We start from the raw sequence: 25146 nt of genomic DNA on the forward strand, positions 1-25146 counted from the left end.
TAATAATATAGAGGGTAAGGCATATTGCTTTGGGGAAGGTCCAAGGCCCTCTCCACTATATCTAGGCTGAACAGGGAATCCATCCAAAGAGAATAGCTTCCCAAAAAGCCAGTAGAAAAGTAGGGATAAACCCTGGTGCATTGCTAGTGGCCCTGCAGTCTGCCTTATGATGGAGTACATATCATGTTCATCACTGTTTCTTCTAGTTCCACCCATTTGCAAGCAAATTTCAAGTTGGCATGTGTTTTTACCACTGAATAGTATTTCATTATATAAATATGCTACATTTTCTTTATCCATTCTTTGGTTGAAGGAAATCTAGGTTATTTTCGGGTCTTAGCTATTACAAATAATGTTGCTATGAACACAGTTGAGCAAATGCCTTTGTAGTATGATAGAGAAACATTTGGATATATACCCAAGAGTGGTATTGCTAGGTCCTGAGGTAGGTTGATTCCCAATTTTCTGAGAAACTGCCTTAGTGATTTCCAGAGTGTTTGTACAAGTTTGTATTTCTTTTTTTTACTTTAAAAAGAAGATTTATTTATTTTGTAGCATGTGCATTACAGGAAACAAAACACAAGAGGCCAAGAACAGTCACAGAGTCACATGCAGCTCAGCTTGCTGTGTACCACTGGGTGCTGCAAGTGTACATACATTAGGTAATTGAAGTTACACAGTATGTACCATACTTGCCCCCACATTGTGATTATTCACCATCCAAAACCCCCCACTACATGAGTATGTTGATAACCAAGAATACACCTCGCCATCTCAATCTGCCAGACAAAGCTGTAATCCTATCTTCTTTGACTTGAAGGCAGAGAAGGGAGGACAAGTTTGCATTTCTAACAGCAATGGATGAATGTTCCACTTATTCCACATCCTCTGCAGCATAAGGATTTATTAGTGTCTTAGATCTTAGCCATTCTGACATGTGTAAGAGGATATCTCAGAGTTGTTTTTATTTGCATTTCCCTGATGGCTAAGGATGTTGAACCGTTCTTTAAGTGTATTTTAGCCATTTGTGATTCTTTTGTTGAGAATTCTCTGTTTAATTCTGTACCCCATTGTTTAATTGGGTTATTTGAAATTTTGATGTCTTATTTCTTGAGTTCTTTATATATTTTAGAGATAAATCCACTGTCTGATGTGGTGAAGATCTTTTCCCATTTTTGTTGTATTGACTATGTCCTTTGCTTTACAGAAACTTCTCTGTTTCAGAAAGTCCCATTTATTTATTGTTTGTCTGAGGGTCTGTGCTACTGGTATTATATTTAGGAAGTGGTCTTCTGTGCCCATGAATTGAAAACTACTTCCCATTTTTTCTTCTATCACATTCAGTGTGGTTGGATTTATATTGAGGTCTTTATTCCATTTGGACTTGAGTTTTGTACATAGTAATGTGGATCTATTTGCATTCTTCTACATGTTGGCATTCAGTTATGACAGCACCATTTGTTGAAGATTGAAGAAGGATGCTTAAAAGAAATCCCATACTCAGACTTGAGAATAATAGACAGTCATTTATTTAGAGGTAGACTCACAAATCAGAATCCTCTGCTGGAACAGAGAACAGAAACTGAATCCTGCAGCTGAAAAACAGAGCAGAAGCATGCTTTACATGGGCATAAATAGTATAGGAGGCCACTCCCCAGTGGGCAGGTAACTTGAAAACTAATGGCTGTAGGATTTTCCTACAGCACCTCCCTTTTTTTGTTTAAATAAGAGTTTTAACCCTAATACAAAATTATATACAATAAGAACAACTATATTCAGTTATTATCCTATTCTAATGACTTTAAGTCTTGTACAATAAATAACTTGGCCAAGCCATGAGAGGAAAGTAACTAGTCTTCAAACCCATTGAAGATCCCAGAAGGGAAATAATATTACTTGAATAAGAAGGAAGTGCAATCAAGCAACTTTGAAAATGTGCAGCAAATGACAGAGATAACTGTCTACCTGGGAAATCACCCAAAGTCTCACTTGCAATGTTGAAGGCTAAGAGTAACTGACAGGACATTTTCAGAGGCAGGAAATTTTTCAAAACCATCTTAGCCTGTCTTGGCAAGATTTGACAGTCCTGCTTATTTACAGATACCAGGAACCTTGTCAGTGGTTGAGGCATGAAAAGTTCCTTGCCCAAAGGTGAGTTTTGTCAAGTGGAGAATCTTCAGTGGTCAACATTCTCTCAGGAATAGATTGGTGCTGCCAAGAGCAATCATGTCTCACTTCAACAAAATCCTAAGTTATTTAAATGCAATGTTCTACAGCTCTTTGAAGTGGTTGAAGATTCCCTATCTATGCAAAGTACAATCTCTATGTAGCTAAAGAACCTTATTAGTCTAATTATAAGTATGACAAATATAGATGACTACTGATTTATAATTCTTAATACCTATATTACTTAAAGAATTCATATTAAAATATTATATAATAAACAACTGTGCAACAAATAAGGACAATGACCTCAAAATGTAAACAATGTATAATATCTTGATCAGAGGTAGAAATGTACATTGCAATATGATGAATAGATGCTAAATGTATCAATATACAAAAATGTTTTAAGCAAATGTAGAAGCATGCATGCCTACAATATGACAAAATAACTTTGCCTAGGTATACAAATATGGTGGATGAAAATAGGAACATATTCAATATAATTTGGGTTTGTATCAATATACAAGAATCTATACCAATGTAAACTTCCTATAAATAATAGCTCACAAGTATTTACTCTCTTACTCATTATTATTATTAGCGTAAGTAAGCTCCCACTAATGTATTTACCCATCCAATTTTCCCTTTTTTTCAAAGAGATCCTCGAGCTTACAAAATTTCTCCCCCAACCTCCCAACCCTATACCAATTATAATTAACACCTAAATGATGTCCCTAACACCTAAGGACAGACTTTGTTGGAGGAGGAAATTTTGTCTTCTAGAATTACTTCCAGCTGTCATAGGGGCAATGTTCTTTCTATGAAAGTAAAATGATGGTTAAATTACAAGATTACTGTCCAGTAAAATTGCAAATAGTATCTGAGTATTTGGTAGGATTTTTCTGAGGTTCCTATTTGGAGTTCTAGCCAGAACACTGTAAAAAAAAAAAAAAAAAAAAAAAAAACAAAAAACAAAAAAAAAAAACAGTGCACTATTTTAGCTAATCACGTTGGATCCATCTTGAGAAGCTTGTGCCCAAAACAGGTCTTATAGTAGTTCTATCAGCACCATGACATCATATCAACCAGGTGAAGTTGTTGTTGTGAAGCTCCATCTTATTCCTGGAAACTTCCAGATTACTGAAGTAAAATTCATTGATCACTTTGGAAAACTTAGACATTATTTATATAGCCGGGCGGTGGTGGTGCACACCTTTAATCCCAGCACTCGGGAGGCAGAGGCAGGCAGATCTCTGAGTTCGAGGCCAGCCTGGTCTACAAGAGCTAGTTCCAGGACAGGCTCTAGAAACTACAGGGAAACCTGTCTCAAAAAAAACCAAAAAAAAAAACCATTATTATATAGATATATATTTTCAATGAAAGGTACAATAAAGGCAAAAATAGATATTAAGAATAGTAAATTTTTGTGTAAATTCTTTTTTCTTTCTGTCTCATACCAGCTGACTCTTGACATGAGACAGAAACTCTGAATATTCCTTTTAACAACCTGCTTGGATTTGGAGAAGGACAGAGCAGTTGTCCAACTCCTCAAAAACGTGTGTGTATGTGTGTGTATGTGTGTGTGTGTTTATCACCTGTCCTTACAAGTCATATTCCTTTTTCTTGATGATCCTTATTGGATAATTATTTGTCCTTCTGTCAGCATCCAAACATCCAGGATCTCTTGAATTTGTGAAGATGTGTACTTTCCTGTAAAAATAAGAGCAGTCTATACCTGTTAATTGATGAAGTCTCAAATTACCTTTTATAATAAATTCAAAAACTTTTTCCACAAAAGTTTTTAATTTCTTACTTGGTTTTCTGGTAGAAAGATCCATTCTAAGATAACCTTGTCCCTCTGCATTAAAATTCCTGTAAGAATAATTCTGAAAGGCAATATGACTAGAATACAATTAAGATTTAGATTCTTCCTAGCCACATGTGCCTCCTGTAATTTCTCCTCAACAATTGTCAATTCCTTTATAACTTATAGAGATCTCTGTGTTATTTCTTTGGGGCTTGCCGGCTGTAGGGTACCAGGCAGGACAGAAACCCAAACAAGCAGGCCAGTCCCTTCATGTTACAAATGTCATCCATGTAATGGTAAGTTATAGATTTAGGAAATTGCTTATGTATTATTTCCAATGGCTGACTTATAGAGTATTAACACAGAGTGTGGCTATTGAGCATTCCTTTTGGAAGGATAATCCACTGATATCTCATAGTATGCTGAGAGTTATAAGTAGGCATTATCAAGGCATTTTTCTCTATCCTTTTCTTGTAAAGGTATAGTGAAGAAACAATCTTTCAAATCCATAACTATAAGAGACCATCCTTTTGATAATAGAGAAGGCAGAGGAATTCCAGATTGTAGAGGGCCCATAGGTTGAATAACCTTGTTGACAGCTCTTAGATCTGTCTCCATTCACCATTTACCAGATTTCTTTTTCGACAACAAATACAGGAGAATTTCAAGGGCTGGTTGATTCTTCAATATGGTGAACATCTAGTTCCTCTCATACCAGCTGTTATAAAGCCTGCAATTTTTCTTCAGCTAGAAGCTGCTGCTTAACCCATATTGGTTTCTCAGTTAGCCACTTTAAAGGTAGGGCTGTTGGTACCTCTAAAGGTTTGCTAGTTGCTTTATGTTCTTGTACAACCTGAATGGCTGGTGACCTTCTATTACCTTATAATATCCTTCCCAGAATTATGAGTTCCTGGGACTGCAGAAATGTTCATCTGGGTATTCCATTGCTCCAGCAGGTCACAACCCCATAATTTTATTGCAATATTAGAAATATATAGCCTCAGCTTCCCTCTTTGACCTTCTGGACCAATGCAGTCAACCCATCTTGTGCTTTGTTTAACTTGAGATATGGTTCCAATTCCTAGTAATTGAACATCTACCTCTTGAAGAAGCCAGTTTAAATTCCAAGATTCTGGAATAATGATACTCACATTCATACCTGTGTCGATCAAACCAACAATTACAATGCCATTTATACACAATCTTAGCATTGGTCTTTGATCATATATAGCAGTCTGCCAGAATATACATTTCCTATTTCCTATTGGAATTTTTGACTTATCCTCCATGTTTATGCCATCATCTAGAACAGTATGGTCTTTTACAGAAGGCTCTGTATTTTTTTAATTTTTCTGGTGAGACATGTCTTTCACAATTAATGGGAATGACTGGGCCACTTTTTGCTTTGGGGCTTACAAGAGGCCCCTCAAGGAATTTCCCAATGGTATCTGGTTGCCTTGTTTGTCTTTTGTTGATCTGCATTCATTGGTCCAATAATGTCCCTTGCTACACCTTCTACATATACCTAAAGCTGAGTCCTCCTATTTTTGCCATTCCCAGAGGAGATATTATCTCTAGGAATTCCTTGTCTACAATTTCTTCTCAGATGTCCTATTCTGCCACAATTAAAATGTTTGGCATTTTAATATTCCTCATTCCTTTAGAAATTGCTTCTCCTACCAAAAATTCAGCATTATAGTCAAATATCTCAATGTTCATAGTATGCAGGATCCATTCATCCATAGGAGCTGATCTAACTTTTAAAAACCCAAGTATCAGCTGGTCTGGAGGCAGAGACAGGTGGATCTCTGTGAGTTCAAGGCCATCCTGGTCTACAAGAGCTTGTTCCAGGACAGGCACCAAAGCTACAAAGAAACTTTTTCTTGAAAAAACAAAAAAATAGCCCAAGTATCTTTTTGCATTCTAAGTTGATATTTTCAAAAGCCATAGAGTCAATAAGTACTCATCTAGCATCTTGGTCTGTTACTTCTCTTTATATAGCCTTAGTTAATTTTTGAAAAAAGTCACTCTGACCCTGTTTAACCCAGGAATATGATTCACTCCATTTTCTTGGTTTTTGAATCCTGTCCCAAGTATTTAAAGCTGCTTCGTGGCATAGAGCCAAGATTTGTTCATCATAAAGAGCTTAAACCTGTGGGTCAGCATAAGTGCCCTCACCAAGAATTTGATCTTGGGAAGTCTCAAGTACTTTGGCTTTTCCTGTTATTCCAAAATTTTGCCTCATCCCTGAAATAACATTTAAACATCAACTGAGGCCCGTCATCCAGGACTGCTGAAACTAACTGAATCCATTCAGGTGGTGTTGCCTTGATGCTAGAAGCCCAAGTCTTTATCATCTCCCTAACAAATGTGGAATTCAAGCCATAAGTTACAAAAGTTTGCTTATTTTTTTATTTTAGATCATTTATTCCTAAAGGTATCCATCTACTTTTTTGGATCCTTTTGGGCTTTTAGAACTTGATGCTTTGTCAGAGTAGATTACAGAATAGGAAAGTAAATCAATTCTTACAGTTACTGGCAATGTTACATCCTGTCCTTGTGCATTCTTTTCCTGTTTGTCAGCTCCAATAATTTCCTCAATTATTTCAAATCTTTATACTATTTCTTGAACCTAATGTAAAAAAGTGGAGATTAGGAAAAATAAACATCAAGCTGCACATTCTCTTGTTCCCAGAAGCAATATAATTACCTAAGGATTTGTAAGAATGTCAGTTTTTGGACACCAAACTCCAACCAAATGAAAATCAGCTCAAAAATGAACATCAACAATCCTGCAATTTCTATGCAGCCTGAATATCCTAGCCTGTATATATTTCTAGTGATTTCACTGAGGCACTTATGACGGAAACTACAAAATACTTGTTATTATGTGTTTGGCTTGTTTTGTTTTATATGATGATGTCCAGTCACATGAGATTTCTGAAAACTGCATAATTTAATTTTAAAGCATAAAAATACAAATTTAATCAGTAATATATATAATGAAATTAATTGTGTAACATTCCATGTCAGAGAAACTGAACACCTCAAGGCTAAGACTGTGAAGTGGTGCATACCAAAGGCTAATGTAAAAAGTGACCAGAATGATCAGGAAACAAAATCAATAATTGTGGTTTCTGTATACACTAGTATATGCCAGATGATCAAACAGTAGTCATAGACCAATTCTGTAAGGGGATATTTTTAAGCAAGTTAAGCAACTAGTAAAAAGATGTAGGCAATTTAAAGGATACTTATACAAATCACTCCCACATCCAGGACTCAGTGAACATTGCAGAGGAGGGGGAAGAAAATTTATGAATCATAGAACCAAGAAGTTTTCTGGGAGATTGTGTCTTCTAGTAATGTCAGAACGTACACCCATAAAGTCTCATCAACATGATTGCAATAATATTTAAGAACATACATGTAGATTCATATATATATATATATATATATATATATATATGAATTTAGCAACAGTTACTGTAAAAAGAGGCAATGGGTTTGAAATATATTAAGGAGGCATAAAAGAGAATTTTCAGAGGAAACAGGAAGAGAAATTATATAATTATGATATCAAAAATAAAAGAAATCATAACAAATGTCCTGGTACCTCTGTTTAGGGGCTCTTATTGCATGTATAAGATCCAGAGAAAATCAAGTCAGAGAAAGTCCTAGCATGGATGGGGAAATGATTCATTAAATACCATCTTTAGCTATGGTAGTTGCTAGGAGAAGAAAGTCCCTTAAATTTGGAGATGAAGTCCCTAATGGGTTTTCAATGCTCCAGTAGATGGTATTACATATTCATGATGACATCAGTAAGTGGATGTGATTAAAATAAACAAAAATAACTAGCAGAAATGAAAATAAGACATGTTTGGAGAGAAAGGGAAGAAATTCGAGGAGAAGATATGGGAGTAGGATTTCTACAAACACATTATAGACATGTACCAAATTCTTATTTTAAAATTCTTTTAAGATCTAGGTGAGGCATCCATCCTGTGAAAATGATGATTTGATCTTGTGGTTTTTACTCATTTGATCTTGGATATTTTACTTATTTTATCTTGAGTATTCACTCATTTTTCTGGAAGAGATTAACCTAATATAAGAAGAAGATTTTGAAATCAATGCAGAGGTAAAAAACAAATTGCACAGCCAGAATGGTAGTAAATATATTACTTCTAGTATACAGAACAAATATCTAGATAGAAACAGACACCCCAAAAAAATGTTTATTTATAGATGATCTGTCAGTCCGTCAGAAAGGAATACTGCAGTAGCTGTTTGGTTTCTGAATTCCACAGTTTCACACTATTTCTTGAACCTAATGTAAAAAAGTGGAGATTAGGAAAAATAAACATCAAGCTGCACATTCTCTTGTTCCCAGAAGTAATAGAATTACCTAAGGATTTGTAAGAATGTCAGTTTTTGGACACCAAACTCTAACCAAATGAAAATCAGCTCAAAAATGAACATCAACAATCCTGCAATTTCTATGCTCTACCAAGTCCTCCAATACATTTAAAATTTAGGAATTTCTTCATTAGAAGAATATTTTATATTTAGAATAAGTTAGATATAAATTAGAAAATAAGTTAGAAAATGTTTTATTTTGATTTTCTATGCCTCCATTCTTGTTCTTCAACATCTTCCCTGTAATTTACCCTCTCAGCCCAATTTTCATTGAGTGCTAACCTATTTACACATTGTGCCAAGGGCTAAGAATGAAATCAAATGGCATAGCTTTATCTCTTCATAATTATTTTCTACATTTTAACACATGACTGGCAAAGCAAAATCATAAAATGCATATTATTCTTTGGGAAGTACTTTTCCAAAACTCTTTCATGTCAGGTAATTAGAAAGCAAAAGGAATAACATTAAGAGGAAAAGTGTAAGGTATAGGCCCATAAAACACATATGAAAATAGGTACAGTCTAATACTTCTCAGAAGATACAATCATAAGTAAAATTATAACTACATTAAATTTCTTAGGAGAAATTGTTGGGGCAGCTGGCCCAATCCCTGCATTCAGGGGCGTGGCTGCTCCAGCGGGGTAGCATTCCCCTTAAATAGGATTGGGGAGCCGGAAGGCGGCCCGTTCTTTTGCGCTGCCCCGCGCTCACCTTCGGCTTTGCTGGACCTTTGGTTCTGTAAGTTCCCTTATCTCCCCTTGTATTAAAATTGAGTAATTATAAAAGGACTATTTTTGGTTATTTCCAATCTTCGCCGCTTCATCTGGCGCCCAACGTGGCTACATCCACTTAAAAACCTTAAGTGGGACAAACCGTGACTCGCTTCGGCCCCGCGGCCCGGCCGGTCGTCCAGCAGCCAGTCCGTTGGGAGTCCCGCGAGCGCGCGCTCCCCCCTCCCTCCCAGACGAAACCTCGGCTTGCTCCGGCCCGCCAAGCCACCTGAAACCACTCGTATCCCACAGTCCGCTGCGGTCGGCAGATTCCTGCTCAAAATTCACAGGCGGGCGGAGCCGGCTCAAATTTAAGCTGATTGAGCCGGAGAACGCATTTTTTTTATTATTATTATTATTAAACCCCACGCTACCCAGATTCCCACGCCTCCATTCGGCGCAGCGCAGTATCCTTTACTGTGCCGGGCCTGCTGCCTTGCTCCGCCCAGGAGCTGTTTGCCCGGCCTCACTGGCCGCTCCGCGCAGTAGCCAGGCCACAGACACTGGCTATTGAGAGCCGAGCGCAAGCCTCGGCTTCCCTCGGCTCCGCGCCCCCGTGCTATTGAGAGCCCCGCGCACACCCGTGCGCGATCCGCCCCCTCGGCTTCCCTCGGCTCCCCCCACCTCAGGGCGACGGGTCGCCCGCCAAATTGTTTGTTAAGCTCTTGTAGATACTCAACGTTGATATTGAGCTGGCAGATTGCTACCCGCTTGCCCGCTAGCTGTTTGTACAGCTTTTGCCGAGGTTCACCGTTGGTTTTGAACTGCCGGACCGTCGCCGCTGCTTCCCCAGCTACTGTGCTCTGCGCTGGACGCCATCTTTGGTTTCCCAAAACATGTGAAACTCGGGGCCCTACGCCATCTAGTGGCAGACAACGGTAATTACAGGTAATTTTTCATTTGATTAAAAATCAACCGTTTGGATTAACAATGTCTGACAATATCACTATTAACGGATTCTATAATTTGTTCAACTACACGATGACTGAATTTTTGAGCGATACAGATGTGGTTTCCCTTGGCTGGATATTTACAGGGCTTGGTATCTTCTTTATTTTTGTTTGTTTCATTACAACGTGGTTGGAAAATAAAAAGGAGATAGAGTCCTTACAGGCAGGAGCTAAAAAACTAAACAAGGACATAACTGGTTTGGAAAACACTAATAAACAGCTTGAAAAGATGGTTGCAGCTCTCGAGGAAAGGGATAATAGACTTTCCTCTGAGATGGCTTTGTTACTTGAGAAATTTGGAACTTTCGAGGAGAAGTTTGAATTTCATGAGGAAAGGAATAACAGATCTCTCTCTGAGATGGCTTTATCACTTGAGAGAAAAATGCAAGGTATGGAGTCAGGAACAACGGATCTGAATCATAAGTTACAATCCCTGTCGGTAGGAACTGAAACATTATCTGAGGAGATTCGAACCGTTAAATGTATTAACAAGACTTTATCAAAGAGCTATGAAAGATTGCTGGACAGAATTTCAATACAAGATGGCACCATTCATGCCATGAAAATTCTGTCCAAGGATGAGACGTTATCGGTATTGGACAAACTTCATACCCTTGAATCCTCTATGAAAGCCTTGGAACATAATACTGGACAAGAGATTGAGGCATTGCAGAAGGCAATGGTAAATAGATTTGAAAAGATCGAGGAAATTATGGACTCTCATGAACAGGAGCAAATAGTACAAAAGAAAGTCCCAACCCCATCGAATAGAACTCTCCGGGATAGCTTCAATAGAACTCTACCTATTTTCCCAGTGATAACTACAGAAAAGGTGACTGGTTCTAAAAACCCTAAGATCACCAAGGAATATATATGGGAACCTATCCGTATGAATGATCTGAAAGAAATTAAACAAGCTGTTATGAATTTTGGGATACATAGCTCCTTTGTTAAGGAGATGCTAAAGTCTTGATCCCTTACAATTAACCCAAGCCCTAGGGACTGGTTGGACCTAGTCTCAGCTGTGTTAGAGAACGGTCATCAGTTGAGCTGGAAGTGCATGTTTAGACAAGAGGCTAGGCTTTTAGAACAGCAGGAAAGATCAAAGGGAGTTGACATCACCCTAGATCAAATTATGGGTGAAGGACTTTATTCTGATCCTCTAGAACAAGCTAATTATGATGAACACACTCTATCCATATGTACTACCGCAGCCTTGAAGGCTTGGGACAGGGTTCAAGACCCAAGACAGAGAACGGAATCATATATCAGAGTTAAACAAGATCCGAGAGAACCATTTGTGGACTTTTTACATAGACTAACTAAAGCTGTACAAATAGGGATATCTGACCCAGAAGCAAGGCAGGTAATAATTGAGTCCTTGGCTTATGAGAATGCCAATGTAGAGTGCAAAAGGGTTTTGACGCCCCTAAAGATCAGATCAGCACCCCTGGAGGAATGGGTCTTACATACAATGAATATTGAATCGAATGAGCTTCATGCCCATCACGCCGATAAGTGGGTAGAAAACGCCATTGCCATCGGTACAAGAAGATATCAGAATACCAAATGTTTTAATTGTGGCAGAATGGGACATATGAAACGGAATTGCAGACAAAGGACTTACAGAAATAATAATAATAATAATGCCTTTGCCAGGAATAACAGGAATAGAAGGCCTCAGCCTTCAGGGTTATGTAGGAGATGTGGGAAAGGCAGACACTGGGACAGCGAATGCAAATCATCAAGAGATAGGCAAGGAAATCCGTTGCAGGCGGGAAACGCCATGGGGGGCCTCTCGCAGGCCCCCATGGCGAATGTGGTCCAGTCATTTCCCGTTACAACGGAGAACATGCCTTGTCAGGACAATTAGAAATCCCCATGTCTGCTGTTGGAAGCGAAAATAGCCCAAGAGATGAATTACGTGTATTTTGGCAAACTTCTATAAGTGATCAAAGACCAAAGTTAAGAGTGTGTGTAAATGGCATTTTCATTACTGGCCTGCTGGACACAGGAGCGGATGTTAGTATCATTACTCCAGAATCTTGGCATCCGTATTGGCCACTACAGGATGTAAATGTTCGACTTTTGGGAATTGGGACCCTATCTCGAGTAAGGCAAAGCACTAGATGGGTCGAATGCATCGGTCCTGAGGGACAGATAGGAAAATTAAGGCCATATGTAGCTAATATTGCAGTAAATTTATGGGGTCGTGACCTATTGCAGTAATGGAATACTCAAATTAACATTCCTGCTGCCTCTAGAGCATATATTTCTGAGGAAAACATCAAAAGGTATTACAGATGGCGAAAACCAGCCATTCGGGCTGTACAAGAACACAAACCAATGGATGCCCCTCCAGAACCACCAACGGCCCTACCTCTAAAATGGTTGACTGAGAAACCGATATGGACAAAACAATGGCCTTTATCTGAGGAAAAGTTGCAAGCTTTAGAACAGCTAGTACAAGAGCAATTGGATGCTCAACATATAGAAGAATCTACCAGCCCTTGGAATTCTCCTGTATTTGTGGTTAAGAAAAAATCTGGTAAATGGAGAATGGTGACGGATCTCAGAGCTATAAACAGGATTATTCAACCTATGGGCTCTCTGCAATCTGGACTTCCTTTGCCTTCTTTATTACCAAAAGGATGGCCTCTCATAGTTATTGATTTGAAGGACTGTTTCTTCACAATACCTTTACAAGAAAAGGATAGAGAAAAGTTTGCCTTCACTGTGCCTACTTATAATAACTCTCAACCTACCAAGAGATACCAGTGGACCGTCCTCCCACAGGGCATGTTGAACTCTCCTACCCTGTGCCAATACTTTGTGAATCAACCATTACAAATAATACGCAAGATGTTTCCCAAATCCGTTGTTTATCATTATATGGATGACATATTATTGTCTGATTCAAACATGGATGCCTTAGAGAAACTGTTTGAAGAGGTAAAAACAGTTCTACCTAAATGGGGATTACAGATTGCTCCCGAAAAAATTCAGAGAGGAGATTCTGTTGATTATCTAGGTTATAGAATAGGTTTGCAAAAAATTAAGACACAAAAGGCACAAATTAGGAGAGATCAGCTGCATACTCTTAATGACTTTCAAAGGTTGTTGGGAGACATTTCCAGCCTTCGACCGGCTGTTGGGATAACACCTGATATGATAGTTCACTTAAACAAAACCTTAGATGGGGAAAGAGACCTAAACAGTCCCAGAGAATTAACAGCTGAAGCAGAAAAAGAACTGACAATGATTGAAGAAAGATTGCAAGAAGCACATGTGGATAGGGTGAATCCAGAACTCAGTTGTATTCTCGTTATACTGCCTTCAAAAATTTCTCCTACAGGAATTCTAATGCAAAGAGATGATATTATTTTAGAGTGGCTCTTTCTACCTCATAAGCCAAGTAAGAAATTAAAAACCTATGTGGAAAAGGTTTCTGAACTAATCATAAAAGGTAAATTGAGACTTCGCCAACTAGCAGGCATAGACCCAGCAGAAATCATAGTGCCTTTCACCGCTGATGAGATACGAAAATTGTGGGAAGATAATGAACCATGGCAAAGAGCTTGTGCTAACTTTTTAGGAGAAATTAATAACAACTATCCAAAAAGCAAAAGGCTTAACTTTATAAAGAGAACTTCTTGGATTCTTCCTCGAATTGTCCGTGATGCTCCGATAACTGGAGCCCGCACGTTTTATACTGATGCTAATAAATCAGGGAAGGCAGGCTACAAATCAGAAGACTTGAGTAAGGTGGAACAAAGTCCTTATGATTCTGTCCAAAAGGCAGAGTTATTTGCCATTCTTATGGTGCTAAGGGATTTTAAGGAACCTCTTAACATTGTTACTGACTCACAATATGCAGAAAGAGTTATCTTACATATTGAAACTGCTGAATTCATACCTGATGATACTGAACTAACCTCATTGTTTATCCAGGTGCAAGAAATGATCAGGAACAGACTTTGCCCTATGTATATAACACACATCCGATCCCATACGGGTCTGCCAGGTCCTTTAGCACGTGGCAATGCAGATATTGATCAGCTATTGATTGGTAGTGTGCTGCAGGCTTCCGAATTTCATGAAAAGCATCATGTCAATAGCAAAGGCTTGAAAAAAGAGTTTTCTATTACATGGCAACAAGCTAAGGAGATTGTAAAGAAATGCCCTACTTGCTCTTTCTATAACCAAGCACCACTGCCTGCAGGGACTAATCCAAAGGGCACCAAAAGGAATGAAATTTGGCAGATGGATGTGTTCCATTTTGCAGAATTTGGAAAATTAAAATATGTACACCATACCATTGACACTTATTCAGGATTCCAATGGGCAACTGCTTTAAGCTCAGAAAAGGCCGATTCAGTAATCACTCACTTATTAGAAGTCATGGCCATCATGGGTATACCTGCGCAAATAAAGACGGATAATGGTCCAGCTTATGTCTCTAGAAAAATGAAACGGTTTTTTGCCTATTACAATATTAAGCATGTTACAGGCATACCCTACAATCCTACAGGTCAAGCAGTCATTGAAAGATCAAATAGGACGATAAAGGAAATGTTAAACAAGCAAAAGGGGGTGGAGAATACCCCCAGAAATAGATTACATAATGCTTTACTAACTTTGAATTTTCTCAACGCTAATGAAAAGGGGACAACGGCTGCAGAGAGACATTGGATAATGGAAAGTCTGTTGAATTAAATCAACCAGTTTATTTCAAGGATGTGCTAACCTCACAATGGAAGCCAGGGGATGTGCTGCGTTGGGGAAGGGGTTTTGCTCTTGTCTCCACAGGAAAAGAAAAATCGTGGATACCATCAAAATTAATAAAGGTTCGGTTTGAAGAGGAGAAGCCCCTTGGAAAAGAAAAATAACAATTCATGCACAAGGATGGTGAACATACTGATGGTAAGAAACCTATGGTACGGGGGCAGGGTTCTTTTCTTATCCCCACAGGAAGACGCTCACCTTCAAAGGACCTGAGGGACCCTGCATACCTTGAATATTGATGAATTGAAACCAATTGCAACCCAACAAGGATCAGCATTAACATTGGGTAAGCTCGGTGAGTATAAAAAACAATTTTTGTATATGTGTCAATATGCATTTCTTCATAGATATTCAGAGCTGGTTTCTTGGAGTTGGACTCTGGCCCAGTCCCTCTCCAATTCCAAGCTTGTTTATAAGAGATTTCTCAGAGTTTCTGTCTCAGGTTAGGAGTAAAATTATGAGACAGAATATTAATAACAATAATGTTGATAATGGTACCAATATATTTGCCTTCTTTGCCTTCATTCATATCAATGGTTGTTTTTAATGCACCTTTCATTGAAGATATGCACGTATACGTCTGTATGTGTCCTTGTAGATAATGCTTATCTCTCTCGCAACAAATGACAAATTTTTTTTTTCTTCAGTAATCTTTGCAGTTTCCAGGATGAAGACGGGGCCCCGCAACATCAACTCCAACTGGTTATTATGACGTCATGTTTTAGTAGCGCTAATATTTGGCCTGTTTTTTGGTACCAATTGCACAGAACACTTTTGAATGGTGCACATTTTTGACAACATTCTGGCCTCATTTAAAAAAAAAATTCAGAGGCTGGACACATTTTTCCTAGACAAAATGTTACCCTGGGTATTCTACCATCATTTGCTTTCACAGGAACCCCTGGGAAGAAAAGTCGCCCCTATGTCAGCTGGAAGCAATCTTGGATGACGACGCCCCCCCCAACAAAGTTTACCCTCAGATTTAGGGACACTAATTGGTGGCTGGTATAGGGTGGTCGGGTTGTAGAAGGCTTTATATGGACTCAGGGGTATAAATTATGTGTATATCTATATGTGTGTATATATATATATATATATATATATATATATATATATATATAGGGGGGAGGGAGGGATTAACTGGTGATCTGAAGGAATAATTGATTTTTGTGAGTTATTGTTTTTTTTTAAAAAAAAAACTATATGAGTGTTGATTCTTGTATATTGATATATTGAACATTGTATGAGAGTATGATACTACCTCTGTTTGAAACAATTGTTATATTGACATTGTTTAATATATTGCAATGTACATCTCTACCTCTGATATTATTTATGTAATGACATTGTTTACCATATTGCACTGTACATTTCTACCTCAGATATTATTTATGTAAGGACCCTGTTTACATTTGGAAATCATTGTCTTCATTTATTGCACAGTTGTCTATTCTATTAGTCATACAGTTACATAAGTGTTGAGAATTATATGTTGGTCATGTTTATTTTTAGGACAATCAGAGTTTTTAGACACTTAGAGGTTGTATTTAGTATAGATAGCATAATCTTCAACCTCTTTGAAGAACTGTAGAACATGGCCTTTAATCTAACCTAGAGTTTTGTATTTATGAGACATAATCACTCCTGGCAACAATGCTCTACTCCCGAGAGAACGTTGAGCACCAAAGACACTCCACTGGGAGTTTGTCTTCTACTTGGCAGAACTGGCCTTGGGGCAAAGAAAAGCCCATACCTCCATTACTGACTAAACTACGAAATATCCATAAGTGGATAAAACAGAATTGTCTTATCTTGCCAAGACAGGATAGGATTGTTCTACTAAAGGTTCCTTGCCATTGTATAATGGTATGTCAGGTTTTTTCAGGTCTCAGCCAAAGTTGGTTGCCTCAACATTGCTATCAAGACTTCGTGTGGTTGCCCAGGTAGTCAATTGTCTCTGTCTTCTGTTGCACATTTTGGAAGTTTCTCGTTTGTGCTTCCTGGTTACTTTGGTAATTTTACTCTCCTTCTCAGATCTTTGATGGGGTTGAAGATTAGATAATGGTAGCTACCTTCTAGATTATTTAGACTTCCCAAAGTAGAGTGATTAGAAAAATTCTTCGTTATATACTTCTCGCCTGATATTGTTTACTTTTTGTAATTTTATATGATCTGTTCCCATTGTATATAGTTGTATTTGGTTTCTGAATCTGTCTTATTTAGACAAAAGGGGGAGATGTTGGGGCAGCTGGCCCAATCCCTGCGTTCAGGGGCGTGGCTGCTCCAGCGGGGTAGCATTCCCCTTAAATAGGATTGGGGAGCCGGAAGGCGGCCGGTTCTTTTGCGTTGCCCCACGCTCACCTTCGGCTTCGCTGGACCCTTGGTTCTGTAAGTTCCCTTATCTCCCCTTGTATTAAAATTGAGTAATTATAAAAGGACTATTTTTGGTTATTTCCAATCTTCACCGCTTCAAGAAATGACCCTAAAAAATTGGTCTTCTTCTTTCTGGAAGACATATATAAATCATATAAAGTATGCTTACTCTCACAAGATTCCAATTAAATTTAGTCTTCAGACTTGTATTTTTATTGTAGTGTGTTTGCAGAGGTGTGTATAGGCACAAACATGCAAGGCTTCTGTGTAGCGGTCAAAGAACAACTTGCATGAGGAAATTCTAACCCTCTACCAGTAGAACAAGATTTGTTTACATCACATTTTATTTATTTATTTGACTATTTATTTACTGTGTCTGTGTATTTGTATACACCCACATGTCATGACATGTAAATGTAACTCAGAGAACAAATTATAGGAGTCCTCTCTTTCCATAATATAGAACCTAGGGGGTAAATAAAGTCATTGGGTATAGCAGTAAGCACATTTATCAACTGAGACATCTCACTGACCTGAAATTGAATAATATTTTCAGGACTAGCATTCAGTCTACTAATGGTATTAAGTCTAGTTGATATACAGTGAAGTCATTTAATAGGCCCGAGGAAGGACACTTAATGTTCTGTCTCTTCTACCTTGACCAGAAATTGCCCTTGAATTTGTACACTATTCCTCATATCTGAAATAAAAGAAGTTGTATGAAGGACTGATGGAACCCCAAGTTTCTTCAAACATATTCTCCTCCATAAAAATACTTATAATGAAAAAGAACTCTATTCATTGTTCTGTAGCATTGATATTCAGACCTCTGTGCTGTCAAGTCTGAAGATACCATCACTAGTGAGCGATAACTTTCTCACAATCATCCCAAACTACAAATATTATACCAATAAGTCAAATATCTATATAATGGTATCATATTTGCTGAATGATGTTTACCTCATGGACATGTGCACTGTGACAAATATGTCACAGTAACAGTTTACAGGAAGTGAACGTCCAACTCATTGCTTCACTTTGTACTAAGTTAGACATAGTCTTCATGGACCCAGTTATGCACTTTGGTAAAAACCACTGTCCACATTTAAATTACATATTAATATTGTTTACTATTTTCCTGACTACTTCATCTCCTATACATCCAATACTCTGACTGCCCTACAGCAAAATTTCCTTAAACAACAACCTCTGGTTCAGATTCTTCTTTTGTGAAACTCAAGAATATAAGCTATGTAAAACACCTGGAATCATGTAAATTACTCACAGAAAATGACATAATTGTGAAGTACTGACCCAATGAATACATAATGCTTATGTTGTGCTATTAGAAGCAAACAGTATGAGAAGATTAGGTATTCTAATTCACTGGACATTACATCAATTCACTTACTCTAGAAGTTGAAGTCCAAATAAGTGAAATATCATAGAAAAGAAGCCATCCTGTGAAAGAATTTCCTCAAGGCTTCCTTAATATCCCTGTTTCTTAGACTATAAATAAAGGGGTTCAGCATCTGAGGGACCACAGAATACATCACAGAAGCCACTGCAGTCTTCCTGGATGACTCCATAATAGCAGATGTAATATATACACCAAAACCTGTCCCATAGAACAAAGACACAACCAACAAATGAGACCCACAGGTAGAAAAGGCTTTATACTTTCCTTCTGATGATGACATTCTCAAAACAGAGGAAATAATATGGACATAAGAAAAAATGATTCCAGAGAGAGGAACACCAACAAATATGCAGGATGAAATATATATCAGGATGTTATCAATGAGAGTATCAGAACAGGCCAGCTTGAGGATCTTGGGAAGTTCACAGAAGAAACTTGGTATTTCCAGGTATATGCAGAATGACAATCGTAGCACCATCAGGCTGTGCATCAAAGAATCCGCAACGCTAATTAGCAGGGACAATATAACCAGCAAGACACATAACCAGGGCTCCATGATGACTGTGTACCTCAGGGGGTGACAAATAGCCATATAGTGGTCATAAGCCATTACTGCAAGGAGACAGTTTTCCATGACACCAAAAATTAAAACAAAGCTCATTTGAGTGAGGCAGCTTCTGTATGTGATGCTCTGACTATTTTCTTGTATGTTCACCAGCATCTTTGGGATTGTGCTTGTGCTGAAACATATGTCATTTAAAGACAGGTTGGAGAGAAATAAGTACATGGGGGTGTGAAGATGTGAGTCTAATCTGGAAATCAAAATTATGAGTAGGTTTCCTAGGACAGTTACCAGGTACATGAAAAAGAACAAACAGACCACGACAGGCTGCAGTTCTGGGTCATCTGTCAATCCCAGAAGAAGGAATCCTGGAAATGCTGTTTGGTTTCTCTTTTGCATGTTATTAATTAATCTGATAGAGGTGGTGAAACGTGAGAAAAGTTTGCATCAGAAACAGCAGTCACACTTAAAATGTCACTAGAATGCTACCCCTGAAGTTTGGAGTTAGGTTCAATGTTTAAAACACTTGTTGCAAAAGCATGAGTCCCAAAGTTCAGACCTCCAGAACCCCACATATAGACCAGGTTGCTGTAGCAGTCAACCTGTAATCCAGTCTTAGATGTCTCTGAGTGTGTGTCCTTGGGAAATGAAAATCAGCTTTATGAGCAAGATCCTGATCATGAAGAATTTGCACCTCATCATGCTTTACAAGAGAGATCATCACAGACTGCCTCCTAGCATGTCCCTGGGCAATTTAAAATTCAAAGCACTTCATTAGACAGATATTTGTTCTAATATTTTCACCCCATGAGTGCACATCCTCAGAGAATGTATGAGAGTGAAATTCATGTTACATACTTTATGATTCCAAGAGCCTGCCTTCCAGTATTCAAAGTCACTTTTACACTTCCTTCCATGTCACATGCTTTGAGCATGTAATACATGAGTTTTTATTAATTTCCAATCTTACTATCTTTCTATATGTTTGCTTCATACCATTAGTCTGACATAATTTTACACTATGAAGTGTATCCAACATATATGTAACAAATATATATGTGTGATATAAAAATGTAAAAGCTCAGAAATTTGTCTATTCAAGTTTCCTCAATGTTTCCAGAATTTTTACTGTAGTTTTTATATTGTTCATAGAAGGTTAAGATCTAAGATACCTTAATACTGATTGCTAAAAACATATAAACATTGTAACTTGCTGGGAGATTTACTAATATCATCTCCAGTTTTATTATAATGTATTTAATATTAATTACTTATTACAATAGTGGGATGCATCTAAAATATTTTAATCATTTGAGATTTTGATTGAATTACAAAATTAATCAAAAGTAGTAGATTTGGTTATATAATTCATCCTTAATTGAATAGATTTGTTCAATTCTCCATATCACTAATATTAAAAAGAACATTTAAGAATTTTGATATTCTTTAAATCCATTTTAACATTTTATACCAATACATTCTCTCAAATTTTTAAGAAAGTAATCGAAGAAGATTTCAGAAAATGGAAAGATCTCCAATGATCTTAGATTGGTAGGATCAACATAGTAAAAATAGCAATCTTCCCTAAAGCGATCTACAGATTCATTGCAATCCCCATCAAAATCTCAATACAATTATTCAGGGACCTCAACAAAACAATACTCAACTTCATATGGGAAAAAAACAGTATAGCCTAAACAATTCTGCACAATAAGGAAACTTCCAGAGCTAACACCATCCCTGACTTCAAGCTTTATTGTAGAGCTACTGTAGTAAAAATAGCTTGGTATTTGCTTAAAACAGACATAGGGATTTATAGAATCAAATTGGAGACACTGATACTGTTCTACACACTTATGAACACCTGATTTTTTATAAAGAAGATAAAATTGGAAAAACAAAAGCATTTTCAACAAATGGTACTGGTATAACTGGATTTCACTACTTAGAAAAATGCATTAGGGCCATATCTATCCCCATACATAAAACTGAAGTCCAATTAGATAAAAGACCTCAACATAAGTTCAGGAAAACTGACTTGATAAAATAGAAAGTTGGAAGTATCCTTAAACACATTGGTACAGGAGACTACATCCTAAATATATTACCAGCAGCACAAACTCTGAGAGCAGCAGTCAATAAATGATAAATACTAAAACTAAAAATTTCTGTGAGGCTAAGGATATGGTCAATAAAACAAAACAACAAACTACAGAATGGGAAAAAAATCTTTACCAATACTATCCATATCTTATAGAGGCCTGATCTGCAAAACATATAAAGATCTCAAGAAACTAAACATCAAAATAACCAACCAATTAAAAAATTGGGTAGAAGATGGGCAGTGGTGTTGCATGATTTTTATCCCAGCACTCGGGAGGCAGAGGCAGGTGGACCTCTGTGAGTTCGAGGCCAGCCTGGTCTACAAGAACTAGTTCCAGAACAGGCACCAAACCTACAGAGAAACTTTGTTTTGAAAAGGAATGGGGTGCAGATTAAAACAAAGAATTCTCAACAGAAATATCAAATAACCAAAAAAAAAACCTTAAGGAAATGTTCAACATCCTTAGTTTCATGGAAATGCAACTCAAAATGACTCTGAGAAACTATTTTACACAAGTCAGAAAGACTAAGATAAAAAAAACTACTGATAAAAGTTTATGCTGGAGAGGTTGTGAAGTAAGAGGAATACTCATCTACTGTAGGTGGGAGTGCAAACTTGTACAGCCACTTTGGTGGTTTCTCAGAAAATTAGGAATCAATTTACCTAAAGACCCAGCCACACCACTCTTGGGCATATACCCAAAGGACACAGAATAATACCACAAGGACATTTGCTCAACTATGTTTATAGCAGCATTAATTGTAATAGGCAGAACCTGGAAACAATTTAGATTCCCCTCAACTGAGAAATGAATTGTGTGAGTGTACCACATTTTAAATTTATAGGCAATTGGATAGAACTAGAAAAAAGACCATACTTGGTGAGGTAACCCAGACCCAGAAAGACAAACATGATATGTATTCACACATAAGTGGATATTAGAAGTCAAGCAAAGAATAACCATGATACAATCCACAACCCTAGAGAAGCTATGTAAAAATGGGGACCCTCAAAGGGACATATATGGAGAGCTCCAGGAAGGAAAAATAGTTAAGATCTCCCGGGTAAACTGGGAGGGGTTAGATGGGAAAGGATGTGACATGGGAACATGAGGGATCAAGAAGAATGAGTTAGGGTAAAGACAGTGAGGGAGAGAAAGGAAAGAGATAGCTTTCTAGAGGGAGCCGTTATGGGGTTAGGGAGAACCCTGGTTCTAGAGAACTTCTCAGGATCCACAAAGATGACCCCATCTAAGACTCCTAGGAATAATGGAGAAGATGTTGGACACGGCCTTCTCTTTAATCAGATTAGTGACTACCCTAATTGTCATAATAGAACCTACATCCAGTAACTTATACAAGCAGACACAGTGACCCACACCCAAGCACTGGGCTGAACTCCTGAAATTGAGTTGAAGAGAGGGAAGAGGGATCATATCAAGAAGATGATAATGGGGGAATACCACAGAGACAGCTGACCTGTGCTAGTGTGAGCTCACAGACTATGGACTGACAGCTGGGAAACCTGCATGGGACTGAAATAGATCCTCTGAATGTGGGTGATGATTATGTGACTTGATCTGGAGTGGGGGCCCTGGCAGAGGCACCAAGGCCTATCCCAGGGACATGCCCATTCCCTATGGTAGAATACTTTGCTCAGCCTTGATAAAGGGGGAGGGCCTTATTTCTGACTCAATTTGGTATGCCAGACTTTGTAAACTCCCCAAAGAAGGCCTTATCCCTCTGAGGAGTGGATAGGGATGTCAAGGGGGATGGGGAGAGGAGATGGAGAAGAGGAGGGAGGATTAAATAAGGTGTATATGTAAAATGAAAAATAACTTTTTAAATAAAAAAATATCTCCGTGTGGGCATTTTGAAAATTTCTTGACCTCTATAGGTGTTCTAAATGAAATACACATATCTGGAGATTGAAAGCTAAAATCCACAGATGAGAGAAATTGTGTTATGGTTCTCTTTCTGGGTCTGGATTACCCTAACTCATTGTTTCTAGGTTTATTGACTTCCCTGTGGGTTTCATAATTTTGTTTTCTTAAGGCTTAATACTATCCCAGAATGTAAATGTATCAGATTTTCATTATCCTGTTATCGGTTGTTAGGCATCTAAGCAGTTTTTATTTTCTGGTTGCTGTAAATATGGCAACAACAAATGCGAATATGCAGGTATCTCTATTGTAAGATATGGAATTCTCTGAGTATGTGCTGATGAGTAGTATAACTATGTCATGTAGTAGAACTATTTTTAGCTTTGTGAAGAACCTCCACTCTGATTTCCATAGTGGCTGTACCAATTTACACTTCTATGAACAATAAATGTTCTTTGCTCCCCATGTTCATGCAAAATTTTTTTGTTTGTTTGTTTGTTTATCATTTTGTTTACCTTAGCCATTATGACTGGACTAATATGAAACGTGAAAATAGTTTCAATTGCATTTCCCTGATTGATAAGGGTGCTCAAAGAAATTAAAGAATATTTCTCAGTTCTTTGTATTTCAGTTTTGAGAATTACTATTTAATTCCATGCTCCATTTTTAAAATGGACTGTTATCTGTATTAAATGTTTGGAAGTGGTAAATTGCTGTGGGTGAAAAGTAGACAGGATAGAAGAAGCAAAACAAGAAAAGTAAATTAACTAAAGATTTTTCCAACACAAAATTTGCAAGTCTACTACTTTAGAATCTTTCTCAAATATATCTATGTGCATGCATTAAAAGACTCAAAAGGGAGTCATTCTAAAATATACAATTCTCGTAGTAGACTGCAGAACTTAAAAAAGAAAAAGCCCCAGTTCCATGAAAAGCTTATTGCTTTTGAGGTTGTCAAGCAGTTTCAAAAATAACAACAAATAATACATTCTATTATTAACTTTTTGTTTACTCTCCAAAACTTGGGGGACATCCTTATTGCTGAAGATATCATGTAGTTGAGGCATAAAGCATGAAGACATTAAGCTGGTCCATACGTGAAAGCGTCATCCCTACTGGTTAGGTTTCTTGAGCCTGGATGGTTCTCTGTGTGCTATCAAAGTAGAAAAGTAATCACCAGTCTTACACAATGTAAACACTGTAAGCTAAAATAACAGTAGGCCCTTGATGATATGCCCATTGAAGCAACAGTGGAAAAAATCTCATGAAAGTTATCAACAAAATTCTGATTAGATATAATGAATGCTATATGAGATGAAACTCATGGGTCAAGAACTTATGCAGATAGATGTTAGACCTTAGGCAAGAGCCTATTACTAATATTTTTTGATGTGGAACATAAATTATTGGTCTATTTACAATATTTTGTATATAAAAGATATTGTAATTTCATCCATTTTACTACAAATAACGATATTCCATTCCTCTGTATTGCTGAATGAGATTTCATTGTGTATGCACTTTATACATTATCCATTCACCTATATTTATACCCTTGATTGACTTTCCATCTCCCTTTGCTCATGATATCACAATAAATGTAAGTTTTTATGTATCTCCTTAGTTTGCTGACTTTATTTTGTCTGACTATAATCCCAGATGTGGAATCAAATAAAAGAATGATACTGATAACTTCTTTCCATATTTTTAAGAAACACACACTCTTTTCTCTGTAATTGCTTATGTAATCAATATTCCTACCAACAGCATGAGAAAATCCCTTTTTCTCTATGTCTTCATTGACACTGGCTATTTTTACATTGTCTTGGTTTTTAGTGTTTGAGCTTGTTACTGGAAATTAGTCTCAGGGTCTGTTGACATCGAGAAAATGAAATCTCTCTT

At 37.5% G+C, this 25146-nt stretch overlaps 1 protein-coding gene across 1 annotated transcript; it reads right to left on the reverse strand.

The window, feature by feature from the left end:
- Window positions 1-18718: 18718 nt before the first annotated feature.
- Window positions 18719-19660, reverse strand: LOC119809907 (olfactory receptor 7G2-like). Its single transcript, XM_038323126.2, has one exon. The coding sequence runs from the start codon at window positions 19655-19657 to the stop codon at window positions 18719-18721; it is 939 nt and encodes a 312-aa protein (XP_038179054.1). The 5' UTR covers window positions 19658-19660.
- Window positions 19661-25146: the final 5486 nt, after the last annotated feature.

This window comes from Arvicola amphibius, chromosome 3 (genome assembly GCF_903992535.2).
Source record: "Arvicola amphibius chromosome 3, mArvAmp1.2, whole genome shotgun sequence".
NCBI classification, from domain to species: domain Eukaryota; kingdom Metazoa; phylum Chordata; class Mammalia; order Rodentia; family Cricetidae; genus Arvicola; species Arvicola amphibius.

What these genes read in the sequence shown, in the direction of transcription:
- LOC119809907 (XM_038323126.2), bottom strand. Translation starts at nt 19,657, where the DNA reads ATGCAAAAGAGAAACCAAACAGCATTTCCAGGATTCCTTCTTCTGGGA.